The sequence below is a fragment of the Hippopotamus amphibius genome, chromosome 8 (assembly GCF_030028045.1).
Source record: "Hippopotamus amphibius kiboko isolate mHipAmp2 chromosome 8, mHipAmp2.hap2, whole genome shotgun sequence".
NCBI classification, from domain to species: Eukaryota; Metazoa; Chordata; class Mammalia; order Artiodactyla; family Hippopotamidae; genus Hippopotamus; species Hippopotamus amphibius.
The window spans coordinates 116,198,162-116,223,463 of NC_080193.1; the positions used below are offsets into that span (position 1 = coordinate 116,198,162).

Sequence of the window (25,302 nt, forward strand, 5' to 3'; positions counted from 1 at the left end):
CTAGAGTAGAATACTGTGAAAAATAACTCATTTAAAAAATCAAAAGTCCAGATATTACTGAAGACCAAAACGGAGATTAAAAACTTCTCTGACTTAATAAGAAAATACTGTTTCTTAATTTAAGAAACTCTGAATGACAATACGCAGTGGTTTGATATCAGTATTAATGAAAGGATGATTTGCTTTATAAACTTTAAAGTGTCTTTAAATGTCTCTAGAAGCATGGTTATACTGCAAGAGATAAAGGTCTCTAAATCCAGTGTTTGGGGCCACAGACTACTGAAAAACTAACCACTTGTGAATATAAACATAAGTTCTAAAATCATAGTCTACGAACTCAAGAAAGTGATACTAATTTACGTAAAGCTATACAAAACATCTTTTATACAAAATTAGATATAACTATTTTCTAAAAGCAAACAAGAAGAGTCAGAAAAGTAGAGCCAGAAGAAAATATGATGAAGCTCATTTCACTGGGGATTGGTATTTATTTATTGAGTTATTACCACCACGGGGAACAGAGAATCAAAATCTCCCTCTCCTTCCATGAGCAATTCTGATGTTTCTGATGGAGCCAGCACAAAGAATACAGGCCCTTTGAAAACACCCACTGCTCGATCAATGCTGGTTTGTTTCCTCCTAGTGATGAGAAGGAAATGATCCTGAAAGCATCTAACATTTTAAAACAAAAACTCTTTACTGAAGATTTAAAAACAAAAAACAAAAAAAACAAACCCAAGTCAATGTTAAGTCTTAAAATAATGGGTATGAGTCAGGTCAAAATGGGCCAGGAAGGGGATGGGCTTTAAAGGAATATATGAACTCAGTTTCGGTAAAACATTTAAAATGTTAAAATGCCAACGAACTGCATGAGTGTTAGTCAACTAGGAGTTAAGGAATTGGATTAGTTGATTTCTAGGTCGCCTGCCAATTCTTCAACTGTATAATTCTCTACTGGGGAAATACAGATTATGTCAGGAGAAACAGTTTCATTAAAACACACACACATATATTATTCTTTAGTATAAAGTCATGTTGTATTAACAAAGGGAAGGGAGACTATTTTTCTCTGTGTTCCTTAACTTTCTAATTTGCAGGACTCTTTCAACTGCACAGATATCTAGACACCACTTTGAAAGACAGAAAATTCATCAAAGGACAAAGGCAAACTTAGGAGGCTGTCTTTGAGTCAGCCTGATTGTTTCAATTGCGATGAGTTGGCAACTGTATGGCACAGAGGCCAGAGAGCAGTTAAGATTTCTATTTTCTATTAAATACAAAGCAGAAAATACTCCACAGCATTTTTCTTGAGTGGAAAATTGGCATGGCCAGGGTTTGCCCACAGCCTACAGCCAAGCCCTTCTGGGAACAGGTGGTAAGTGTTCCAGCAAGCCATTCAGGTGGCAGGGCAGTGATCTGACTTCTGACCTTCTCTAGGACAGATATTGTTGGTGAGAGGTGACATCCATTCACTGAACTTGGAACATAAATGTAGGTGCTTCTCCTTTTATTAAGGGACGTATTTAATAATCATGCAGGCAGGCCGGTATTTCCACACAGAGACTTTGACAGTGCCAGGTGCTACATGTTCTCCCCTGTCAGTGCACATCATCGGTCTCTCTTTTGAGAAAAGACTTACTGTTAAGAAAACTGGGCAATGGTCAGTCTGTTAGTAACATCTGCTCCCTAAAAAAGGAAAGCATGCTGCAAGGAGAAGATTTTTCCCAAATGTCACCATAACAAAGGTTACAACACAAACCAAGCTATAATCCATTTAAAAATATCCACAATTATCTTTATTTTTTTCCTTTTCCATAATCATTCACTTCCCCACAACTGCAGTAGAGGCATGATGCAAAGTGTCCTTTCTTCATTTGTACACTGCTTCATTATTTATAAAGCACCTTCAGAGACATTATTTCATTTGATCCACATGACAACCTTGAAGGGTGGGTATTATGCTTATTTGAAAAACGGGAAAAACCGAGGTTGGCAAACTTAAATCACTTGCCCAAGGTCACATCTAGTGAATGTCAGAGCTTGAATCTGAGCCTTCAGCTTCTAGTTTGCATTCCCCATAACCACAGAGCCAAAAGCAAAAACAACAAAAGAGGGAACAGGCTGACTTATATAAGCATGGTTGTGCCCTAAAGCAGTTTACAGTATAACCAACAACAAACAAAATATTTCTGTATAATTCTGGTAACAGGATAATACCCCCCACCCCACCCCACCCCCAAAGTTTCCCTGGAAACTTACATTTGAATATGTGACCTTACATGGCAAAAGAGACCTTGCAGGTGTTATTAAATTAAGGGGCTTGAAATGGAAGCTTACTCCAGATTTTCTGGGTAGGTTTGACACAGTCACAACGGGGAGACAGAAGAGTCAGTATCAGAGTGACGTAGCCTGAGAAAGACTCAACTAGCCATTGCTGGCTTTGAAAATGGAGGAAGAGGCTACAAGCCAAGGAAGGTGGGTAGCCTCTACAAGGTAGAAAAGGCGTGAAGACAGATTCTTCCCTAGAGCCCCCAAGAGGACTGCAGCACTGCAGACATCTTGATTTTGGCCCAATGAGACATCTGACCCACAGAACTGAAGATAATAAATTTGGGGTGTTTTTAAGCCTCCAAAACAATAGTAACCTGTTGTGACCACAATAAGAAACTATTCAGGCATGAAGACAAAACTGAGATAACAGACTACCCCTAGCCTGCTGCATAAATATTTTTGACATTGTTTTGCATACCAATATAACACAGTTTTGGCATATTTTTACTTCCTAAAATACATAGAGCATACACCCTTAAACTAAAGCAGATTTGCTTAAGTTCTACTTATCCACATCTACATTCAGATAAATTACGTTTTCTACACAAAAATCATCCTTTTTTTTAGGAGTAGGGAAATAAGATACAAGCTACTATGTATAAAGTAAAAAAGCCTACACGCATATATTGTACAGCACAGGGAATATTGCCAATATTTTACAATAACTATAAATGGAGTTTAAACTTTAAAAATTGTGAATCACTATGCTGTACGCCCAAAATATGTATAATATTGTAAATCAACTATATCTTAATTTTTTAAAATCATCTTAGTACAAAACAAACAAATCATACCCCAAAATGACCTTTTAATTTTCACTAATTCAACAATATTTCAAAGTTCAGATTATCTGTCAATTTAGGGAAATATCAGTTTTCAGCCATTATGCAAACCTGGGTTAAAACCTACAAATTTTGTGGAGTCACTAGATGAACAGGTTTAAAAATCCAAGTGGGCAACTACTATTTCAAAGCAAGATATAATATTTCAATCACTACACAGGCATGTAAAATAAGACACTAGGTTTTCCTTTTTACATCCTAGTTGTGGTTTTATTTACATATTACATCAAGAAAATCAGCAGGAAAAAGAAGTCACACAAAAGGACACAACTAGAAATGTAATAAAGTTTATGTTCAGAAGTTAACAAAACAGACAGCAATAGTCAAAAGCTTGAAAGAAAATTAAGAGAGAGTATGTGTGGGAACTAAGTTTCACAAATCCATGAAATAAGAAATTTTAGACTTGAGGTTTAACCTCCCTTTTGTTCCTGCAGGCTCAGTAATGCATAAACACCATTCGAAAATCAAAACAGTAAGTAAGCTTACCATCTCAGACTGCATTTTCTGCTAAATTAAACTTTTCATCACAGAACCCTACATTTTCCCTTACTTGTTTAAAAGGCATGTCAATGTTTTGGAGATATCCATATGATAATATTCACTATTACATATAACGTGTATAATTCTACCAAAAATAATAAGAAAATTAACAGACTAGGTACTGAAAGTGTTACTTTCTCTGTAACGTTCACATCAAATCTACTTAGCATGGGCAAGGAACCAAGATCTACCCACTGGGCTCCAGGTTCTTTTATTTTTAATACAATGCTCTGTGTGTGCTAGGCTTGATGGTGAATTTATCTGGCTGGACTGCTGGTTCAGAATATCTTTTTAAAGTTCATTTAGATCCTCCCTCAGTTTACTTTCAGCTTCACTTCTCAATATGCCCTCGACACCCTCACATTACACATGTAATCTTATACTCACATATGGATCCATACACGCAGGTCACATGACTACTTGATTTTCCTTCATAAACATCTTTTACTAACCTATGGAAATACTGTTTCCTCTGCCTGGAACCCTCTTCCACATCTGATGAATTCTACCTCATCTTTTATTAGCTACCTAAAATATCACCAACCAATCTGGGACGCCTTCCTCAAAGGCTCCAAGCAGAGTTAGATACTTTCCAGGTAGCCTCCTTTATTTTGGTATAAATCTATTTGTGTCTACTGTTCAGAGTTTAAGTGAAACAAATGTAAACTGGTCTTCCAAACATATTTTTGAAATCCTCCTTCCTCTCCACTACCCAAAATCACTCCCCCGGGGTCAGAAGAAAGGCACACTAAAAGTATTCATCTTTCCTCTGTAGGAGCTAAGAAACTAAGCGTTACACTATCCTAATATCAAAATTCAGACTTTCTTCCTTAGCTACTACTACATGTCTTAATGCACGTGATGAGCCACAGTGAAATGGCCTAATAAATTATACACTGTCTAATATCTAGGTATATCTTGGCCCATGTACTGCTCAGTAATAGATACACACTGGATTTGTAAAGGATGTTTTCTTACTATTATCTTGTCTTCCAACACAAAGGAGAAACCGATACTCTTTCTACTATTCTTTTTCTTCTTTTGAAGGACCCTAAGTTTTAGTTCTCTAAACAAGCTCATAATCATTTCTTAGATGTGCCAGATAAGATAGGCTTTCTCTGACTTTCATAGGCATATGGCTTAGACTCAGATACTACCAATAAAAGCTTTGACTCTAGCAAGTGATGCAGAGAGCCAGGGATGGGTAAGAAATCATTCTCATGATGTTCCCCATAGTCAGCAAGAGCAATTCCAACAGCAATAAAACCCTGCACCACTGGTTCCTCTGTTAGCTTCTCTTGCCCATTTTTCAGAAAACTATCGAGTTACCAATATCCTGCCAATAAATTTCTATTCAGCAAAATTTAGCCAAAGTCAATTTTTATTGCTTTGCAAGAAGAACCCAATACCTGCATGCAATAAACACACATACACAACCTACCATATGCCAGGCACTTCTCCATATACTAGCACACAATGGTGAGTAGAAACAAATTTGTTCCTTCTTTGGAGAGTTTACAGTCTAGTCAGGAAAACAAACATATCATAAGATAACCAAAAGAAAGAAAGAAAGAAAGAAAACAAGTGTAAATTTCAGCTAAATGAAGAAAAGGAGCTGTACTTAGTGCACTGACATCTTGTACAGCACAACCTGATCTAAAAGGAAGAAGAAGGAAATGGGAAAGGATAATGATAATATACTATTTAACACCAAGCATTTATAGTATCTCCAAAAAGTACCTTACTATAAAAGTATTTATTGTGATCCTGGGGCTAGCTGAAGTTTGTTCTTTTTTAAAGGAAGGGATAAAGTCAATATTCTGTTTTTTTCTAAAGAGCAACAGCCCAAGAAACAAATGAGCCTAGAGTTCTTTATACAGTTACACACATCAAATGTGGACGCAACGACTATCAGAAAGGCTTCACAGGGCTCAGGAAACTACCAGACGCGACACATAGCACCAGTCCACTCAGGACCGAACCGGACATACCTCCCTGATGAGAGTCTTTCCATAAACTCCCCTATGCAGCAGTACACACAGCTGTCCAGAGCTCGTCTCGTTGCCTCACCAGGAGACAGCTCACATATGAAGAAACAAGATCTGGTGGGTAAAGCAGCAACCCTTGTTGCAAAGCCTCATGCCCCGTAGGAATGGTGTCTCTTGTAATGACCCCACAGCCAGAGCTTTCAGAGTTCCCGCAAAGGACAAGTCAGTTATGAGAGTCCTTGTACTCAGGAAACTCCAAAGCCATGGCTTCCCCATCAGGTACGTACAGTCTATTTACAGTTGCTCCCAGTCTAAATGCAATTTACCAACCAGGGGCCATTCTTAGCATAAGCAATGAGATCTACTCACGTGGCCACTCAGGACCCAGTAAAATAGAACAAGAAACTTAACAGAAGATCGAGTTGGCATGCAGAATAGGAAAGGGTTTTAATAACCACTTTCCAAAGGCAGACTACTGATAATTTTACTCAATTTTAATATCCCTACACGTATTATTCATTTAGGCTGCATGATTCTGTAGTAACAAGCATCCCCAATATCTATTAGTCAAAAACAACAAAGGATTATTTTATACACATACATTGTGGGTCAGTAAGAGTCTAAGCGTCACGTCTTCCTCACTCAGGGACCCAGGCTGAGGGAGGCTCTATCATTTAAACTGTCACTACTCACTGTGGCCTCTGGTAAGAGGAGAAGCAGAACAGCGTCCCAACTCCTAGACCCTTCCACCCACAAAAGACACATTTCCGCTCATGTTTAGTTGGCTAGCAAAAGTCACAGGGGCTTACCTAAATTCGAGGGTATTCCCAGAAGTTTTAGAAATATGATACTAGTGAATACTTGTAACATCTACCACATAATGTAAGAGCTAATTTAAATAAAATAATTTTATAAATTTTACTTCCTAAATATTAAAAACATGAGGGTGGAGCCCTTTTAAGCACTAAAGTCTCTTCTGGACTCAGAAACACAGTAAAGGAGAGAAGATAAACTAACTGAAACTTACCCTGATCACCCCAGGAATGTAGCACAGCTGTGGAAAGGTAGGTAATTTTCCCAAGGCAACACTGGGAAAATGGCAGAGCCCAGATTTGAACCCAGGCCTGTGTGACTCCATGGCCTATTTCCTTTTCATGACACAATGACGTATAGCAAATATGGATGGAGTTAGTGAAGAAAGAAGTCAAAGGGCAAACCCCACAAGAGTATCAAGAAGGTTAAGAAGCAGGGAACTATATTCAATATCCTGTGACAAACCATAATGGAAAAGAACATGAAAAAGAATACATATATATATATGTATAACTGGGTCACTTGGCTGGACAGGAGAAATTAACACAACATTGTACATCAACTATACTTCAATAAAATTTTTTTAGAAAAAGGTTAGGAGGAATAACGAGACAAGACATCCATAGGTTCAGGCAGGCAGAGTGGAGATTTTAAACAAGGAAGGAATGGTCAGTGGGGTGAATCATAAGAGAGAGGTCCAACGAGATGAGAGATCAACGTCCACTGAAGCAGGCTGACACCAGCGATTTCTGTTCGGGCCATGGCTGGGCTGGGCTGGGCTCAGCGAGCTGCCAGGCTGAAGTGGCTGAGCATGGGAAGTGATGAAGAGAGGCACAGTGTTCAACATCCTGCTTGTGAGAAAGGAAAATGGCTTAGAGGAGACACAGGCTCAAGGGAGAGCTGTTTTGATTAGTTTTTCAGGGAGGAAAAATTTAACCATGTATGAAAGTTTAAAAAAATAAAGAGAGAGCAGGGGAAGGGCAGGAACACAGATTTAAATGAACGGCAGCAGGGTCCCTGAGAAGGGAGAAGTAATAACAATATAAAACGGCTTATACTAAGTCAGCCATTATAGTGTGCCAGTCCCTACACTAAGCGCTTTACATGTCTTAACACACGTATAAACCAACTCATTCCATTTAACGCATTCCTATGGAGCAGGCTTGATGAGGACACCGCGTCAGGGAGAGGGTAAGTAACCTGTTAGTAATCTGTGCAAGTTAAACAGCTGTAAATGACAGGGCTGGGGTTTGAGCCCCAGGTGGTGTGCCTCCAGAAACCACATTTATCCACTTAGCTACCATCTCCGGACACAAGACAGAGATGAGGGAAAGAAAGAGAGAAAAGCCACTATCTCACCTGAGATAATGGAAAAGATAAAAGACATCAGCAGTGCAAGGATGTGTATGTGTTTGGACTCGGATGGGACAGAGGTGTGAGGAAAGTTCAGGAGGTTGCTGTAAGTGCTAAGCATTTCTTCCACAGTCAAGACACAGTTTAAAGGTGCTGTGTCCAGATGTACGTGTTAATGACTAGATTACTGAAAACTATATTGTCCTCTTTTCTTAAATTCAAACACTATTTGGGTAAAAATTCCAATGTAAAAAATGTAGTCAATTTGTATATTCTTTCCTAAGAGAAGTCTCAGAAGTTATGAAAATGATTAGAGAAATATCATAAGCAGTGACAAAAAGAGAATGGAACAAAAATCCATATTTGTAAACGTATAACTAAAGGACTTTTGTTATTTCCTCACTATAGAAAAAGCTCTTATGATTCATTCATTCATTCACCTATTCAATTTATTGGGTACCAATGGCGCCAGGCACTGGGGCATTGCTCTAGGTCCTCAGATTTCAGCAGTGAACAAAACAAATAAAAACTATTCCTGTGGAATATATATTCTAATTGAAAGAAAGAGGCATTAACTAAAAGTAAATAACTTCTATAGCAATGTGAGTACTAAGGAAAAAATAAAGCAGAGAAAAGGATGGAAGCACAAAGTGGGAAAGGGGGAACTGAAATTTTAAATAAGATGGTCAGAGCATTACTGAGATGACATTTGAGCAATTCCCGAAGCAGGTGGTGGAGGGGCACCCAAGGTACATTTGGAGAATCAATGTTCCAGGCAGTAGAAACAGTTCAGGGAAAGGTGAGGTGGGAATGTGCCTACTGTTTACAAGCCACTGCAAAGAGACCCGGTGAGGCTGGAAGAGCATGAAGGAGGGGAGAACGGTAGAAGATGAAGGTAAAGACAGAAACAGTGGGCTGGAATACTCAGTCCTCTCAGCTACTTTGATACAGACGGGAAGATGTTAGTGGAATCTGAATGGGAGTGTTATGATCCGAGTATTTTAAAGGAATCACTCCGGCTATTCTAGAGAACAAACAGCAGGGGGTACCCAGGGCAGAAGCCAGGAGAACTGCCAGGGGGGCGCTGGCTCTCTTCCGTCTGCCCCTCCAAGTCTCCTCTCCACGGTTCCCCCACCGTGCTCTTTCCCAGGATGCTAACCAGTGTGAATGCATGGACTGCCGTGCCCGCTGGCTCCCAGCTGGACTCAGCCAGTAGGGAGCATGCCCAGAGATGAAAGGGAGGAAGGAGGGTGAGGCCAGGGTTTTATTCCCTTGTTCCTTCCTTCCAGTCACCTTGGGCTGGCTACTGTCCTCTGACAGAAGCCACAGCTCCCTCACAAGGCTCTCCCCACCTGCCTGGATGCTGTAAGTGCTCCCTTCCCTTTCTCCCTTCAGGCTTAGAGGCCAAATTTTAACAAGTGCCCACTTATTTTATAAATAGTCCCCTTACTAAAAGCTCTTCAAACTATCCCAACTTACGTGTGCCATCTCTCTCCTTTACTAATTCAGGAGCCTAGGGCAACAGTCCAGGTGAAAGACAATGGTGGTTTGAACTAGGATGTCAGCAGCAGAAGGACAAAGAAGCAGTTAGATTCTGACTTGCTGAAATTTTGTGTCAAGCATGACTCCAGATTTTGGCCTAAGCAACCGAAAGGATGGACTGCCATCAACTGAGATTCATTTTTTTTAAATCCACTAATCAATAGAAAATATGTGCAAATATATTAAAAGTGGCTCAGAGGAAAAGGAATACTATGGCTTACAAGCAAATGCAAAGTGATTAGTCTTACTGTTAATTAAAGGAATACAAATGAATATAATATAAAATAATACAATACATTACATACAAATTATACATATATAATACACATAATAATGATATATAGTAGAAAACTGACAAAGATTAAAAATATGGTGATAAATGGTACTGGCACGGAAGTCAGAAAACATTATTTAGAGGGGTTGTAAACCTCGGTGAAGAATAATTTGCAATTTCTATCAAAACAATACAAATACTTTTTTTAATGGAAGTATACAGTAGTTGATTTATGTCATGCCTATCTCTATTACACAACAAAGTGACTCAGTTATACACATACAGACATTCCTTTTTTGATATTCTTTTCCATTATGGTTTATAACAGAATAATGAATAGAGTTCCCTGTGTTATACAGTAGGACCTTGTTGTTTATCCATCCTATATATAATGGTTTACATCTGCTAATCCCAAACTCACAGTCCTTCCCTCCCCGGTCCCCCTCCCCCTTGGCAACCACAAGTCTGTTCTCTATGTCTGTGAGTCTGTTTCTGTTTTGTAGATAGGTTCGTTTGTGCCATATTTTAGACTCCACATAAAAGTGATATCATATGGTATTTGTCTTTCTCTTTCTGACTTGATTCACTTAGTATGATAATCTCTAGTTGTATCCATGTTGCCGCAAATGGCATTATTTCGTGCTTTTATATGACCAAGTAGTATTCCATTGTATATATGTACCACATCTTTATCCATTCATCTGTTGATGGACATTTAGGTTGTTTCCATGTTTTGTTTGTTGTGAACAGTGCTGCTATGAACACAGGAGTGTGGGTATCTTTGAATTAAAGTCTTGTCTGGGTATATGCCCAGGAGTGGGATTGCTGGATCATATGATAATTCTAATTTCAGTTTTCTGAGGACCCTCCACACTGTATTCCATAGTGGCTGCACCAACTTACATTCCCATCAACAGTGTAGGAGGGTTCCCTTTTCTCCACACTCTCTCCAGCATTTACTTGTGGACTTCTTATTGATGGCCATTCTGACCAGTGTGAGGCAGTACCTCATTGCAGTTTTGACTTGCAATTCTCTAATAATTAGTGATGCTGAGCATCTCTTCATATGCCTACTGGCCAGCTGTATGTCTTCTTTGGGGAAATGTCTATTAAGGTCTTCTGCCTATTTTTCAATTGGGTTGTTTGTTTTGTTGTTGTTGAGTTATATGAGCTGTTTGTATATTTTAGAGATTAAGCCCTTGTCCGTCGCATCACTTGCAAATATTTTCTGCCATTCCGTAGGTTGTCTTTTCATTTAATTTTGGTTTCCTTTGCCATGGAAAAGCTTGTTAAGTTTGATTAGACCCCATTTGTTTATTTTTGTTTTTATTTCTATTGCGTTGGGAAACTGACCTAAGAAAACACTGGTACGAGGATATAAACTCCTCTTTTCTAGGAGTTTTATGGCATTGTCTTATGTTAAGTCTTTAAGCCATTTTGAACCTATTTTTGTGCATGGTGTGTGGGTGTATTTTAACTTCATTGATTTACACGCAGCTGTCCAACTCTGCCAGCACAACTTGCTGAAGAGACTGTCTTTTTCCCATTTTATATTCTTGCCTCCTTTGTCAAAGATTAATTAACAGTAGGTGTGTGGGTTTATTTCTGGGCTCTCTATTCTGTTCCATTGATCCATATGTCTGTTTTTGTACCAATACCACCCTGTTTTGACTACTGTAGCTTTGTAGTGTTAAAACAATACATATACTTTGATCTAAAAATCCTGCTAGGACTTTATTGTACAGATATACTCACACACTTGCACAATTACCTGTGTATAAGATTTTCACTATAGCCGTGTTTAATTATGAAAAACCAGAAACAACCTAAATGTCCATCAACAGGAAATATGAGTTAAATACTTTAGGCTATATATACTATAAAACAGAATACTACCAGTGATTTGCAAAGAATGAGGTAAATCTATACATGTCTACAGGAAATTATATTGTAGGGAAGGGAGGAGGGGGTTGAGACAGGTGCCTATTAGTAATATTTAGCATATTCCTAGTCGCGTGTTGTTGTTTTTTTTTTTAAGGATATATAGATATGTAGGAATAAGAAAATTCTAGGAAGATCAAAGAAATTGTTTAAAGTGATTGCCTTTAAGCAGGCTACTGTGAGCAAGTTCTATTTTTTTCACTGTCTACCCTTTTGGACTCTTTGAAATTTTTTCAATAAACAAAATAATACTGAGACTTCCCTCGTGGCACAGTGGTTAAGAATCCTCCTGCCAGTGCAGGGGACAGCTGTTCGAGCTCTGGTCCAGGAAGATCCTACATGCCGTGGAGCAACTAAGCATGTGTGCCACAACTACTGAGCCTGCACTCTAGAGCCCACAAGCCACAACTACTGAAGCCCATATACCCAGAACCCGTGTTCTGCAACAAGAGAAGACACAGCAATGGGAAGCCCGAGTACTGCAACAAAGAGAAGCCCCCACTCACCACAACTAGAGAAAGCCTGCACGAAGCAGCGAAGACCCAAAGCAGCCAAAAATAAATAAATAAATAAGTATACAATAAATTAAAAATAATAATAATACTAAAGCCAAAAACGACCAGTAATAAATTATCTTGCACTGCACAAAACCTGTGGTGTTGAATACAGAAATACATCTGAACAGTTCAACATTTTTTTATTAGTGTTCATATTTTGTTAGAAACTATAAATGCCCTGACCCATAATATCCTGAATCACAGGTATACTTCTCTATTTGTGGTAAAATTGAGCCTATTTACCTCCTCTTGGGGTTTTCCAAATGCCAGACATATATGGAAAAAACAACAAGTTTTAATGTAGATGATTTCGAATGGAAAAAAACAAACATGTGACTGATTCCTATGAAGAACTCGCTTAATGACACTCATTTTGTTACTGATCATGATATCAAGTGGAACAGTCTACATCGTGATTTCTGTTTCACTGATATTATAATTCCCAGAATGAATACATTTTAGAACTAGCAGGAAATAACAATATGGAAAAAATATTAATCTTCTTCAAGCTTATCTTACAATATTCTGTCAAAGCCAGCAAATCAAAACTGGTAAAAAAAATTTTTGTAAAAGTATTATACCAGAAGAATGTCACACTATTTCTTTGAGGATTCTCTAAACTTTCACAAATGTAGGTAAATATACCAATACAAATGTATACAGGATTATGCATATTTTATTTTACTGATGTAAATGTAAAACTTAAGTTATTTCTTATTTCTCATCTTCTTTACACTATTTTTCTCCTTACCACCACAATCTGATTGACACTGAAATTTGTCCCTGTAGATAAAACTTTAATGCTATCAGAACCATAACATATTATTTTCCCAACAAATTTTGGATAACAACTTTCTTTAAGTCAACCAAATCTACCTGAATACAAAAGATTCCTCAAATGGTTTTAATAGCAAAACCCAAAACTGATTATTTCATGATTAAGGAGTTGACCTTCCAGAGTAGTCAGTGAGTCAATTTTGCCAACAGAGAAAGGACAAAAAGCCTTCTCAGAAGAGGTGCAAAAACATTTTAATAGATTTTCCCCAGACTTCTGCAGACTGACATTATCAGTTAAAGTTTAAGACATCCACAGCAGTGGAAACCCAATATAGTTTTAAGGCTTCTATATGCCATAAAATTGTACCCAAAAATCATATAATAAGTTATTTGTCTTTAACTTTCTCTGGGGATCTTAAGTGCTTATATATTATTTCATTAAATTGTTACATTTAAGCTAAAGCAAATACTTTCAAAAACTAAATCATATTTTAAAACGTATCAAATGGGGGCAGGCAAAGGTAGGGGGAAAATATCAAATAACAGAAATTTAGAAAAGGGACCAACATTTACCTGTTGCATCAAATTCAATTGGCTGGCACCCACGGTGAGAAGACCAGTCACACTTGAGGACTTGCCCTCCTTCCACGATCCCAGGCTGGGTAGTGTTTGCTTTGGGAGCTCCCACCAGAAGAAACATCCTGCTAAAATACAAAAGGTAAGACAAGACTTTAAGTGGCACAAAGCATAAACAGTACCTTATGATTAAGGAACAGCAATCATTCTCTTGATTTTATCCACAAATATTTTTTAAAAACCACTCACTGAGAGCATAATCTACCTTCGTTATTCATTTGGTGCTCTTTTACATACATACATTATTCAGTACAGTTTACTCATCCAGGTAAACACATTATAAGGCAACTTCAGAGTTACACATTATTTAAAAGTTTATGCTGGACAAATTGTACACGTTGAATAGGTACAGCTTATTATATCTCAATTATAGCTCAATAAATTTGTTTAAAGTGTAGGCGACCTACAGACAGGGACATTTGTTTTGATTTTTGTTTCTTTGTGTGTATGTGATTTACTGTACACTTTCTATACCCTGAATGTTGAACAACAACAACAAAAAAGACTCTAAATAAATGATTCTGAAGTACGGTAATCTTAAATATCATCACTTTTCCATTGGAAAAACTTACCTTGTTTTAAAACTACATACTTCAACTTTGTTTTAATAGTGACTAACAAATTTCTCTTTTCACTGGATCAATCTAATCAATCCCTGGTCAAAGAACAGAAACACTATTCAGTTTCTTAACAGGCTAAAATTAGCAAAAAAAAAAAAAAAAAATCAGGAGTCATATTTTTAAGTAAAAGAGATCTTTTCTTTAGTTGTTCCCATTCATCCAGAAAAAGACATGGATTGAGTGTCTCCTCTACTAGGGCACAGATCTGGGCACTAGAGAAACCAGGATGAATAAAATAACCTTGGTTTTTGCTCTCAGTGGAGCTTACATTCCCTTTGGGGAGAAACTGAGAAACTAGTCAAGAAAATTAGTCACTGTTACAAGTGCTATGAAAGAAACCAACAACCAGCTGAGAGATATTATTTGGGAACAGGAAAAGGAGACCTTCTTTAGATAAATGAAAGTTACCTCTAAGGAACGGAGGGGAGAGACTTCCTTTAGATAAAGCAATGTCTAAGGAAGTTATCTTTAAAGAACAGGGAGAAGAGACCTCTTTTAGATAAAGTAGCAAGGGGATTTACCTCTCAGTGAATTGAGATGTACAGGATTAGACAGAGGTCGCCAAGGAGTGTCTGTGTTGGGAGTAAGGGGCTAAGTGAGTGGGATGGAGAGGTGGATGGGAGCACCCCAGGCAGAGAGGTACTCAAGGCAGGAAACAGCTTAGTCTCCAAGAGTTACAAGGAAGGAGAGCAAGCTGGGACTGGCACAAGATAAAACTGGGGAGCTTGGCAAGAGCTAAATCATGCAGGGTCCTTCAGCCACAGTAAAACTTTTGGATTTTATCATAAGGTCCATGTGAAGTTTATGAATGTTTTTTAAAGCAAGAGAATGACATAACCTAATAAAGAAAATGAAATTTGGTGCCTTGTGGGGAAAGGATTAATTGGGGAGAGGGGTAAAAATGGAACAAGAAAAGCAAGAGATTTTCAGCAACTGCAGGAGGAGGTGACAGTAACCTAGCTTGGGAAGGCAGATGGAGAAAGAGATGGGTGGGCAGATCTGGGAAATATCTGGAGTAGAATGAACAGGAACAGCTGGTGGCTTGAATGTGGTAGAAAGGGAAGATTACATTAAAGCATGTCACCTAGGTTTCTTTCTGGAGTGCAGGGATGGGAGAAGCATTTACTGTGCTAGAAAAGCTTAGAGAGTAAGGAAGCAGAAGGCAGTCTAGTATTTACCGGAAAACCAAGAGTTCAGTTCCCAACATGTTAGCGTGAAATACCTGCGAGATACATAATTGGTGGTCTGTTGCTCTGAGGAGAGTTCTGCCTTAGAGATAATGTGTTGAGAATGTCAACTTGGAATGGATGGGTTCACACAGGGAGAGGCTTCAGAGAGAAGAGGACCAACGACAGGAAGCAACAACATTTAAAAGTCAGAGGAAGAGGACAGGGTAAAAGAGGCTGAGAAGACACTAACTGAAATACAGGAGAAGAAAGCAGGATACAGATAGACAAAGAAGATTCTGGATAAATGCTATCACCATGATCCTTTCATTTCCTTGTTAAACACTAAGCTGCTTACATTCTTCTAGCAGAGAAAATACTCACAGTTGCTTTTCACTTTTTTGTGAAGTTATGAATAAGCCTGCATCTTAAATATGGAATGCTTTCATTTTAAATTTTAAGGATCAATTTCATGTCTTCTGGATGGTATCTGCTAAATCATATTTAGACCTGTGGAGAGCTTGCTGCATGCATTGCTGGAGCCCTGCTTTCAGATAGTTATCTTAAAACTCCATACTCAAAATAAAGACAAAACTCCCAACCAAACCACACCCTGTTTAATAAAGCTTTATGCAGTCATATTTGGCATCAGTAAAGCACCAATGCTGGCTCTTTCTCCTCACAGCCAACTTAGTTTTCATTCAGCAAGAAAAAAAAATAAAGCTGAGTAAGAGAGCCCTCAGCCCCCATGAGTAAGAGAGCAGCTAAGTATCATCATCATCTCCTTTTCTACACCAGAGCTGGTTAACAGCTAAATTATACACACACTCACATGCACACACATCCACACACACACACACACACACACACACACACCCATGAAATTTACCTTTTCAACAGGTCAAAAATTTGGCCACAAAATCATAAAACTGCTCCTCCTCATCTGAATTAAATGATTTTGAGTACATGTTAGGGAAAAAAAAATTTCAGAAAAGTGTACTTTCAGGTCTATGCCAGAAAAGGCATAGGCTCATGCCTAATAAGGGTAATACAAGCACAGGTATGCATGTGATTTTCGTGTTGTGGATCATGGTCAGGTTCCAGAAGATCAGGACAGAAGATGTGGCTCTCAGAATTTGCCTAGAAATCTACAAGCAAACTCACTTCTGGACTGTTCTCATAGAGCACACTACAGAATCTTTAATTTTTGTCAAAGCACTTCTTCCCACCTTATGATAAACTGCTTCCTTGAATGGAGGGGACCCTCATTCATCTTTGTGCTGCCACATAAGAAGCAGTCAAGAAAAGCTTTTTAAAGTGACAACTGAGTAGCAAGTAAATTTGACAGTTGTAAGTCTCAGTCTTAACAGCCATACATAAAAGTCCACCTCCACTATCTCCAACCCTTGTAGAATGCAGGAATCATCCTCTTACAAACATCGGATTATTTAAATTATTCTTAAAATAATTTCTTTCTGTAATGTATCTCAATTTTGGATTTCAGGTACTTTCTTTACTTGGCACTAAAGACACAGAGGGCTGGGAAGTTATTAGGGGACACAGACTTCAGCAAAGAAAGGAAAAAGGGTGCCATAGGAGGGTTCTGAATGGAAAGTGTACTCACTCTATTGGCAGCACAGAGCTCCAGTTCCTAGGATAAGACCAGGAACAAGGCTGCTGCTTTTCATCAGACCATTTGCACAATATAGGCATGAAATGATGGTAATTAAATGTACTAATATGGGTGTTCGTCAAGTTTTCCTAAGCATACATTCATGTGCAGGCTTGCACATTGGTGAAATGCCACAGAAATGGTAGAATAATATAAAAGGAATGTGTGAGCATTCTCAATTTCTAAGTGCTAGGTTAATGGGAGGGGAAAAGGCTGAGAAATAAAGTTCTTTGTGCAAAGTGTCAACATGATACTTAAGTTACTTTTAAGAGTGTTACAGAAAGTTTTAAAAGAGAAAAATGCAGGAAGACTGCCTTAGACAAATGTTAAGTCCTAGGAGGGAGGTGTGGAGAAAAAATTAAGTATTTGTAGAGAATAAAAATTACAGGTTGGTAAAAGATGCTATATGAGAAAATTAAGGCGTATAAAAGAAACACATATTACAGAAAACAAAATCCTGTTAATGTGTTAGGAGGGTGAGTTTTACGTCATGCGTCTTTCTGCCACAATAACAAAAAACAGCCTGTTAATGAAACACCTTATAAAAAATTAAAACATTATTACTTGAAGTTCATCTAGAAATGTCTAATGAATGTCTACAACAGCTTAATTAAAGTAAAAGAAGTGACAGACCAAAAAAAATTTTGCAATATAAGCAGTATTTTCTAATGGGCTATTTGGGACTAAAGGTTCCAGGCACCTTATAAATCAAATGAGAAAGTCACTTTAAATTTTTGAGCCTCAGTTTCCTCTTATAGTGAATGGAAATAATAATGCCATTATAATTACTTAAAAAAGAAATTTTCTGAATGTGGATAGTATAGATAAAAGCAAACTTAGAAAATGTCAATGCATCATAAAAATACAAGATGATGACAGCAGAACTAAAAACAATAAAATACTCCCTAATAAAATAGGAATAAAAGTTAAAATCTGTTTTCAAAAGAGTTTTTCTTTCCTCAGTTTTCTCAAAGGGCCATTAATTAACCCAAATGCAAGCTCTCAAGAGAAAAAAAAAAAGGATAGGAAATAGTTGGCTTGCAACATTTCCTGACAATGGTGGAGAATTGGGGAAGATACACAGGGTTAGTTGAGGCTAACAGAGATTTTTCTGATAAGCAGCAAAAATCTGAAGCTGAGAGATTTAGTTTCATAGGCTTGCAACTTCCTCCTGACAGAATCCATCTCCCTCCAAAAAGTTTGCCCAAGAACAGGATCAGGATCCCCATATTCACTGTTCTTTTTATTTTATTATTTTAAAACTTTTTTCCCAAATCTTTATTGGAGTATAATTGCTTTACAATGTTGTGTTAGTTTCTGCTGTAGAACAAAGTGAATCAGCTATATGTATCCATATAACCCCATGTCCCCTCCCTCTTGAGCTTCCCTCCCACTCTCCCATCCCATCCCTCTAGGTTGTCACCAAGCATCCAGTTGATCTCCCTGTGCTATGCTGCAGCTTCCCATTAGCCATCCATTTTACATTTCTCACTGTTCTTTTTAAATGACTTGAATCCTTTTCATTAAATGACTTTAAAATTAAGGTTTATATATATCAGCAAGCTATTAATATCATGCCAAGAAATTCTAAAAGATAAAGAGTAGAATGTGTGTTTGGGGGCAGGGCATAAGAGAAGAAGATGGAGGGAGGGGGAGTGGAGGGAAAGTGAGGGAGAAGGGAGAGAGGGAGGGACAGAATGATGGAGGAGAGGTAGAGGAAGAAAGGCAAGGGAGGGGGAAGGAGAGAAAAAAACGGGAGGCAGGGAGGGAGAGCCAGAGGAAGGGGAAGAGGATGTGAGAGAGAGACAAGAGGATTCGAGAAGCCAACCAGAAGCAAGCCCTTCAGATGCACTTCCCACCCAAAGTGTACTTTAAGGGCAGTTGCTTCAGGGAATATGACCTTGACTACCAGGGAGAGATAGCTAGCCAAACAATGACAAGTACATTTTTTAAACGCTCCAAATGAACTAAGTTATCTGGCTGCTTTCAGCACTGACTTTTCCAAGATAAAGCATGTTTAATATATTTTGGCTGACTCTGGCTGACCAGTGAGGTTTCATCAAATGGAACTTTTGAAAAATTATCATATACATATATAGAAAGAAATGTGTATAAAATAGTGCTGAATGTTATTTCAGAGCTGTAATTCCAGTCTCATTTACTTTCCATTAAAAAAAAAAGCTACAATCAACATTTACATGATGTAAAAAAGATGCATTAACTATAAATTTATACATTTTCCCTTCTCTTCTACAATATCCTAAAAATGTTTGGCCTTAATCAGGAGAGATCAACACAGGATTTGCTTTCTAAATATATAATAAGGATAGAATCTATGCATGTATATTATTTATGATAAGAAAAAAGAAGCAATATAGCCAGAGGCACACTAAGTTCATGAAAACAAGCTGGTGTCATTCTGTAAAGGGCTGTGAAAATGTTTACAAAGGTGAAGAGAAAAACGGGACCTAAGCTTTTTATTTTTATTTATTTATTTTTATTGGCTGCATTGGGTCTTAGTTGCTGCGCACAGGCTTTCTCTAGTTGCAGCGAGCAGGGGCTACTACTCTCCATTGTGGTGCATGGGCTTCTCCTTGTGGTGGCTTTTCTTGGGGAACACAGGCCCTGGGCATGTGGGCTTCAGTAGTTGCGGCACTCAGGCTCAGTAGTCGTGGCTCGAGGGTTCTAGAGTGCAGGCTCAGTAGCTGTGGCACACGGGCTTAATTGCTCCGCAGCATGTGGGATCTTCCTGGTCCGGGGATCAAACCCGTGTCCCTTGCATTGGCAGGTGGATTCTTAATCAATGCGCCACTTGGGAAGTCCTGGGAGGTAAGCTTTTAAAAGTAGATGCAGCTGGACTTCCCTGGTGGTGCAGTGGTTGGAGTCTGCCTGCCAATGAGGGGGACAAGGGTTTGATCCCTGGTCTGGGAGGATCCCACATGCTGCGGAGCAACTAAACCGTGCATCACAACTACTGAGCCCATGCTCCACAACTACTGAAGCCTGTGGACCTAGAGCCCGTGCTCCACAACAAGAGAAGCCACCGCAACTTAGAGTAGCCCCCGCTCGCCACAACTAGAGAAAGCCCCTGTGCAGCAACAAAGACCCAATGCAGCCAAAAATAAATAATAAATCTTTAAAAAAAATAAAAGTAGATGCAGATTGGGACAGAATGAAAGGGACCTTCATCCAGGTTAAGCAGTTTCGACTTTATCTCTGGACATGATAACACTGTTGAGGAAATCTTAGCAACAGAATACCAGGATCAAAAGATGCTTCAGAAAGATAAAACCACTAGAATATGTAAGATGTTTTGCAGGTCTAAGAACTAAATGATGGGCAGAGGGGTTATGACCTGAGTGCCACAGACCCCATTTGTGACAACTGGTCAAAGTACAAGTGGAAAGCAGAGATGGACGCAAGAAACATTAACAAGGAAGAATTTCGAGGACCTTCTGCCTGGTGACTAATCACTGACTAATATTAGGGGTGTGAAGTAGGAGAGACAAAGAAAAATAGAAAATGAGAAGGAGGAATATGAAATTATTTCCAGGGCGACACAGAAAATAATGGCACCATTAATAGAAACAGAGGTGCAACTGACATCACTTGGGGAAAAAGACTTCATTTTTTGTCAAATTGAGGTAAGACGGGCTAGTCAAGGAGAAACGATCCACAGGCTGTTGAATATAAAGTCAGAGCTCTACTTTTAGATCTAAGATGAAGCCCAGGCAGTAGTATGGTTTTAAAAGCTCTCCAGGTGTTGCAAATAGGAAGTTAGGATTGAGAACCTCTGCATGTTCTGCAGGACCATCTGCGACCAGGGCACATCACCCACACCCTGTCTTTGCAGTCACAGGACAGGAAGTAACTATAAATAAGGCTCCAAGAGTGTTTAATAGCAGAAAAAGCAAGCCTTGTAATCCAGTGTTACTCATTATGGCATTATTTTAAAATAAATATACATGTAAAACGAGAACTATATAACATATCTTAAGAAAATTACTCATTTTCTTACTTATTCTTAAAATTGGAATACAAAAATTAAATGGAATTTGAATTTCATTTCCTCTGCCTTTTGTTCCCATCTTTTCCCTTACCCCACACCATCGCACTCAAACAACTAAAGGGCGCAAACTCTTCTGGACTCAGTTTCCTCATCTGTAAGAGTGAGTTTATCTGCTTCCCTAATTTCCCCAGTTTTCTGTGGTGTAGAGTAAAATGAGATATCACACATGGAAGTGCTTTGTAAATTATGAAATAGGTCATCCAATGTAAGATTATCATTATTATAACTAAGACTAGGGTGTAATTTTTAATTTCTCCAATTATTCTCCACAAGAAAAACATGCCTTTACTTCTTGGCCTGTATATAGTATTTAAATTTTATGTAAGCTTGGCAATACAGTCAACATAAATTAATGATACAGGAAAAAAAAACAGGCAATGCTGTTTTATTTTTTCACAATTTTTTTTTTTCCTTTTTTTTTGAAGTATAGCTAATTTACAATGTTGTGTTAGTTTCTGGTGTATAGCGAAGTGATTCAGTTACACAAATATATGTATAGACATATATGTGTGTTCTTTTTTATATTCTTTTCCATTATACTTTATTACAAAATATTGAATATAGTTTCCTGTGCTGTACAGTAAATTCTTGTTGTTTCTTTATTTTATATATAGCAGTTTGTATCTGCTAATCCCAAACTCCTAATTTATCCCTCCCCCCACCTCCTTCTCTCCCCTTTGGTAACCATAAATTTGTTTTCTATATTTTTCATAATTTTCAAATCACAATTTTTGTGACTTTTCACTTCAAACCTGACTCATTTATGGAGGAATTTTATTGAACAGTCACCCTAATATTTTTGCTTTGTACTTTCTTTTTCCTTCTTTTTAATATAATTAATATTGATTCATCAGTTTTCACAATATGGAGATAATTCAATAACAATTTTCTATAACAAGAAAAATGAGACATAAAACAGTTCTATAGCTTGCCAGAGGTATTCAGACACCTACAGAAACTGGAAGCAACAGAAGGAGACCTCATTACCCTTGTTTCCTCATTAATCCTGGCACTCTTCCTTCAGAAGGAATCTTTAATTAGCACTTTATTATGTGAATTTTTTTCCCTTTACAAGTTTATTATCACATCAAATAACAATAAATGCAGCTGGTAATATCGTAAATGGCATCCCCATGCACCCTGGATTCCAATGCTTCTTAACTTTAAAAGTACCTTTTTATGAAATTAAGCATAAATTTGCATTAATCTTTGTTAAATCTGAAAAGCTCAGAAGTAGAAACATTTGTTTATATATATTTTGGGTTTTTTTAATCCCATAGTGAATTTATATTTTTTAAGTTAGGCTCTACCTAGAGCTCACTAGTCTATCAGTAACAAGGTCACTTAAGAAAGTTTCAAAATGTTATATGAAACTAAACCAAGTTCAATTTTACCCTACCCTTTAAGGCCCACTTGGGAGGTCATGTAAACCTCTGAGGTTATAGTATATTCAACAACTACAATGAGTAGTCACTAATTAGCCATCCAGCCTTGCAACCAAAAATAGGAAATATCTCATGCCAACAGCCCAATATCACTGCCTTTTCCATGGTAAAAACACTTAAAGTTGATCATATTGTCATGTGTCTTTACAATAATGAACTCAGAGGGTTGCCACAGAATTAAGAGAAACATCTGCCAAACACTCCACCAACTTGGAAGTATTTAAATGCTAACTCTTGCTACTGTAAGTACTAACACTTGACAAAAGACAAAATAGTTTCAAAATTATTAGAATTTCTGTAGAAATTAAATCTAAAAGAGCACCCTTGGAAGCAACTAAAACCCTCTGCACTATAAAGGCATACACTTAAAGCTTTCTGGAAACAAAAAAAATTTTTAACTAACAGAAAAGGCTGACAAAATGATCACACGAAATGAGAAGGTAGTAAGTGCTGCCTGAATTTAATGAGTATTTTTATTACTTTGGTAAAATCTGTGCTCAGGTCTCTTAGAAAGCACGGAAGCTGGAAAAAACAAACAAAATTGAGTTCACTACAGAAAACAAGGTCTAACTGCTTCCAACCTATTTACTGCTGCAAAGGTTGTCACCAAAATGAATGATATTCAGAAAGAAGAAATCCTGCTGAATGTTGTAACAGTCATGGAAAAATATTTACATTATCCTCAAATTAGGCATGTATGAATAGGAAAAATGGTACTAAAAAATGCTGACCATTAAAATTATCCTCCCTCTCCCCCCCAAAAACAATACTTTAAAATATACAAAAAAAAAAAGTTAAAAACATGTTGTTACAATTTCTAAGGGCTTAGAAAGAACTCTAAGAACAGTTCTCCCTCTTGGAAACAAGATTTAAACATCAGAAGACATCCAGTGAACACTTATTAAATCAGTATTTCTAACGCTAAAGAGGGGGGTGGGGTGGCGTGAATGATGTCAGCGTTCGGTAAGGTCAGAGACAACTTTTAATCCAATAATGACAATAACTGTTCCAAATCCTGTGCAACGCGAAACGTTGGCAATTTGAAACATAACTGAATTCTTAAATACTGCAGTATTCAAATGACCTGCAGTGGGTGAAAACTCAGCAAACACCCTTGTTCTTTCTGAACAATGACCTAAATAATGAATCACTATAAAAAGAACAGATGACACATCCAATTCATCTGTTCACCCTCAAATGTGCAAAGGTTTGACAGCCTCAGAGATAAGACACAATGAATTTACTACGACAGAATGGTCATTTTAGTCATCAGAATGTCTGGGAAAGGAGTAGATGAGGAGAAACAGAATCAGACTGAGAGGCGTTAAAGAATGGGGGAGGGAGGGTTTGTTTAGGGAGAGCCAAAAATGGGTGTTCAAGTCCGTGAAGCAAAAAAAAAAAAAAAAAAAAAAGACCACACGGAAGGCTAACTGGTACCGGAGAAAAAGAAGTTCGGAGATGAAACTGACCAAGTCCCGGACGCCGGCAGAGGCGGCGCGGAGTCCCGCCGGACCAGCCTTTGTTGATTTCCCACTTTCCCCTAATTTTAAGCACAGGTCCCCTTCAAAGCAGTCCCTCTGGAGAAGAAGGGGAACTGGGTGGTGGGTGGTGCGGAGACTCACCTCCCGCAAGTATTTCATCCACCCAGAACCTAAGTCGCCCAGTGGGGGGAGGGAGGGCTAGAGGCAGTGGACAGAAAGACGCCGGGGTCTCTCGCAGCGATCTCTCCCTATGGGAAATCTCCGGGTGGGCGCGCGCGATGGGGGAGGGGGTCGACTCCCCTTCCAAGTGCGGCCACTTACGAAGACGCGCTGGGCACGAAGAAATCAACCGCGAAGCCGAAGTAACTTCCCTCCGGGCCGGAGTACTCGGCAGGACTGTCCACATCTAGATTGAAGGCGCCGCAAAGAGGCAGCAGGAATCCGGGGAGAAGGAGCAGGAGGCGGCGGGGGCGAAGGCGCAGCCGCCGCCGCGGCGGAGGAGCCATCGCCGAAGCGCGCGCGGGGCGCCGAGCCCGCAGCCGCGGCCACCCCTCCCGGAGCGCACGGTGCCCGCGGCCCGCCGCCTGCGCGCGCCGAAACTTGCCAGCTGCTCGCTTCCCGGCGAGTCCCGGACAGCGCTGGGGGGGAGGCTGGAAGGCTGAGCTTCCGAGCGGCCACCCGGGAAGTGGGGCGCAGGGCGCGCTGGGCGGGGACAGCGGCACGGGCGGCCCCTCGCCGCCCTCCCGCTCGGCCGCTGGGCGCCGCGCCTGGGGCTCGGGTCTGCCGGGATGGGCGCCGCACCCCCGGCCCGAGTGCTGCCGCGGCCTGTGGGAGGAGGCAGAGCGGGAGGAGGAGTCGCCCGGGAGGCTGAGCCGACGCGCAGGAGGAAGTGGGGGAGGAGAGTCGGCCTCGGGCAGGGGTGAGCCGAGCGCACTTCCGTGCGCGCTATCGCCTCCTGTCCCAAGAGCAGGGCTCCTGTACCGAGGCCCCAGACCCTCAGAGCCCGGGTCAGCAGCAGCGCTCCTGGACCAGGGCCTCAGACCCAGCACCGGGAGAAGGGAGGCGAGGGAATGGGGGAGATGCTCAAGCGTCCCAACCCGCCCGCGTCCGACGGAGCGCCAACGGCGCCCGGATTCCGCCGGCAACTCCTGTGTGACTTTCATTTAAAAATGAGGAAAGCTTCATCCGTTTCTCGTGTTTCTGCTACTTAAAAGCCTGGCGGGCAGTTACAAACGAAACTCTATAATTAATGGTC

General features: G+C 39.4%; 1 protein-coding gene across 4 annotated transcripts in view; it reads right to left on the reverse strand.

Annotated features, from left to right (window-relative positions):
- The window catches only part of ITGAV (integrin subunit alpha V), an 86,130-nt gene extending 61,255 nt beyond the window's left edge, over nt 1–24,875 (reverse strand). For 2 of the 4 annotated variants that reach the window (XR_009055238.1, XM_057747261.1), the window contains exons 1-2: nt 24,369–24,826; nt 13,532–13,662 (exon numbers count right to left, since the gene is read on the reverse strand). Coding sequence is in view for 3 of the 4 variants with exons in the window: in XM_057747261.1 (XP_057603244.1) it covers nt 13,532–13,662; nt 24,369–24,553 (316 nt within the window). In the remaining variant the exon portion in view is untranslated. Of the gene's footprint in view, nt 1–13,531; nt 13,663–24,368 lie in introns of all 4 variants that reach the window. The other 2 variants (XM_057747263.1, XM_057747260.1) reach the window with 2 other exon arrangements.
- Nucleotides 24,876–25,302: the final 427 nt, after the last annotated feature.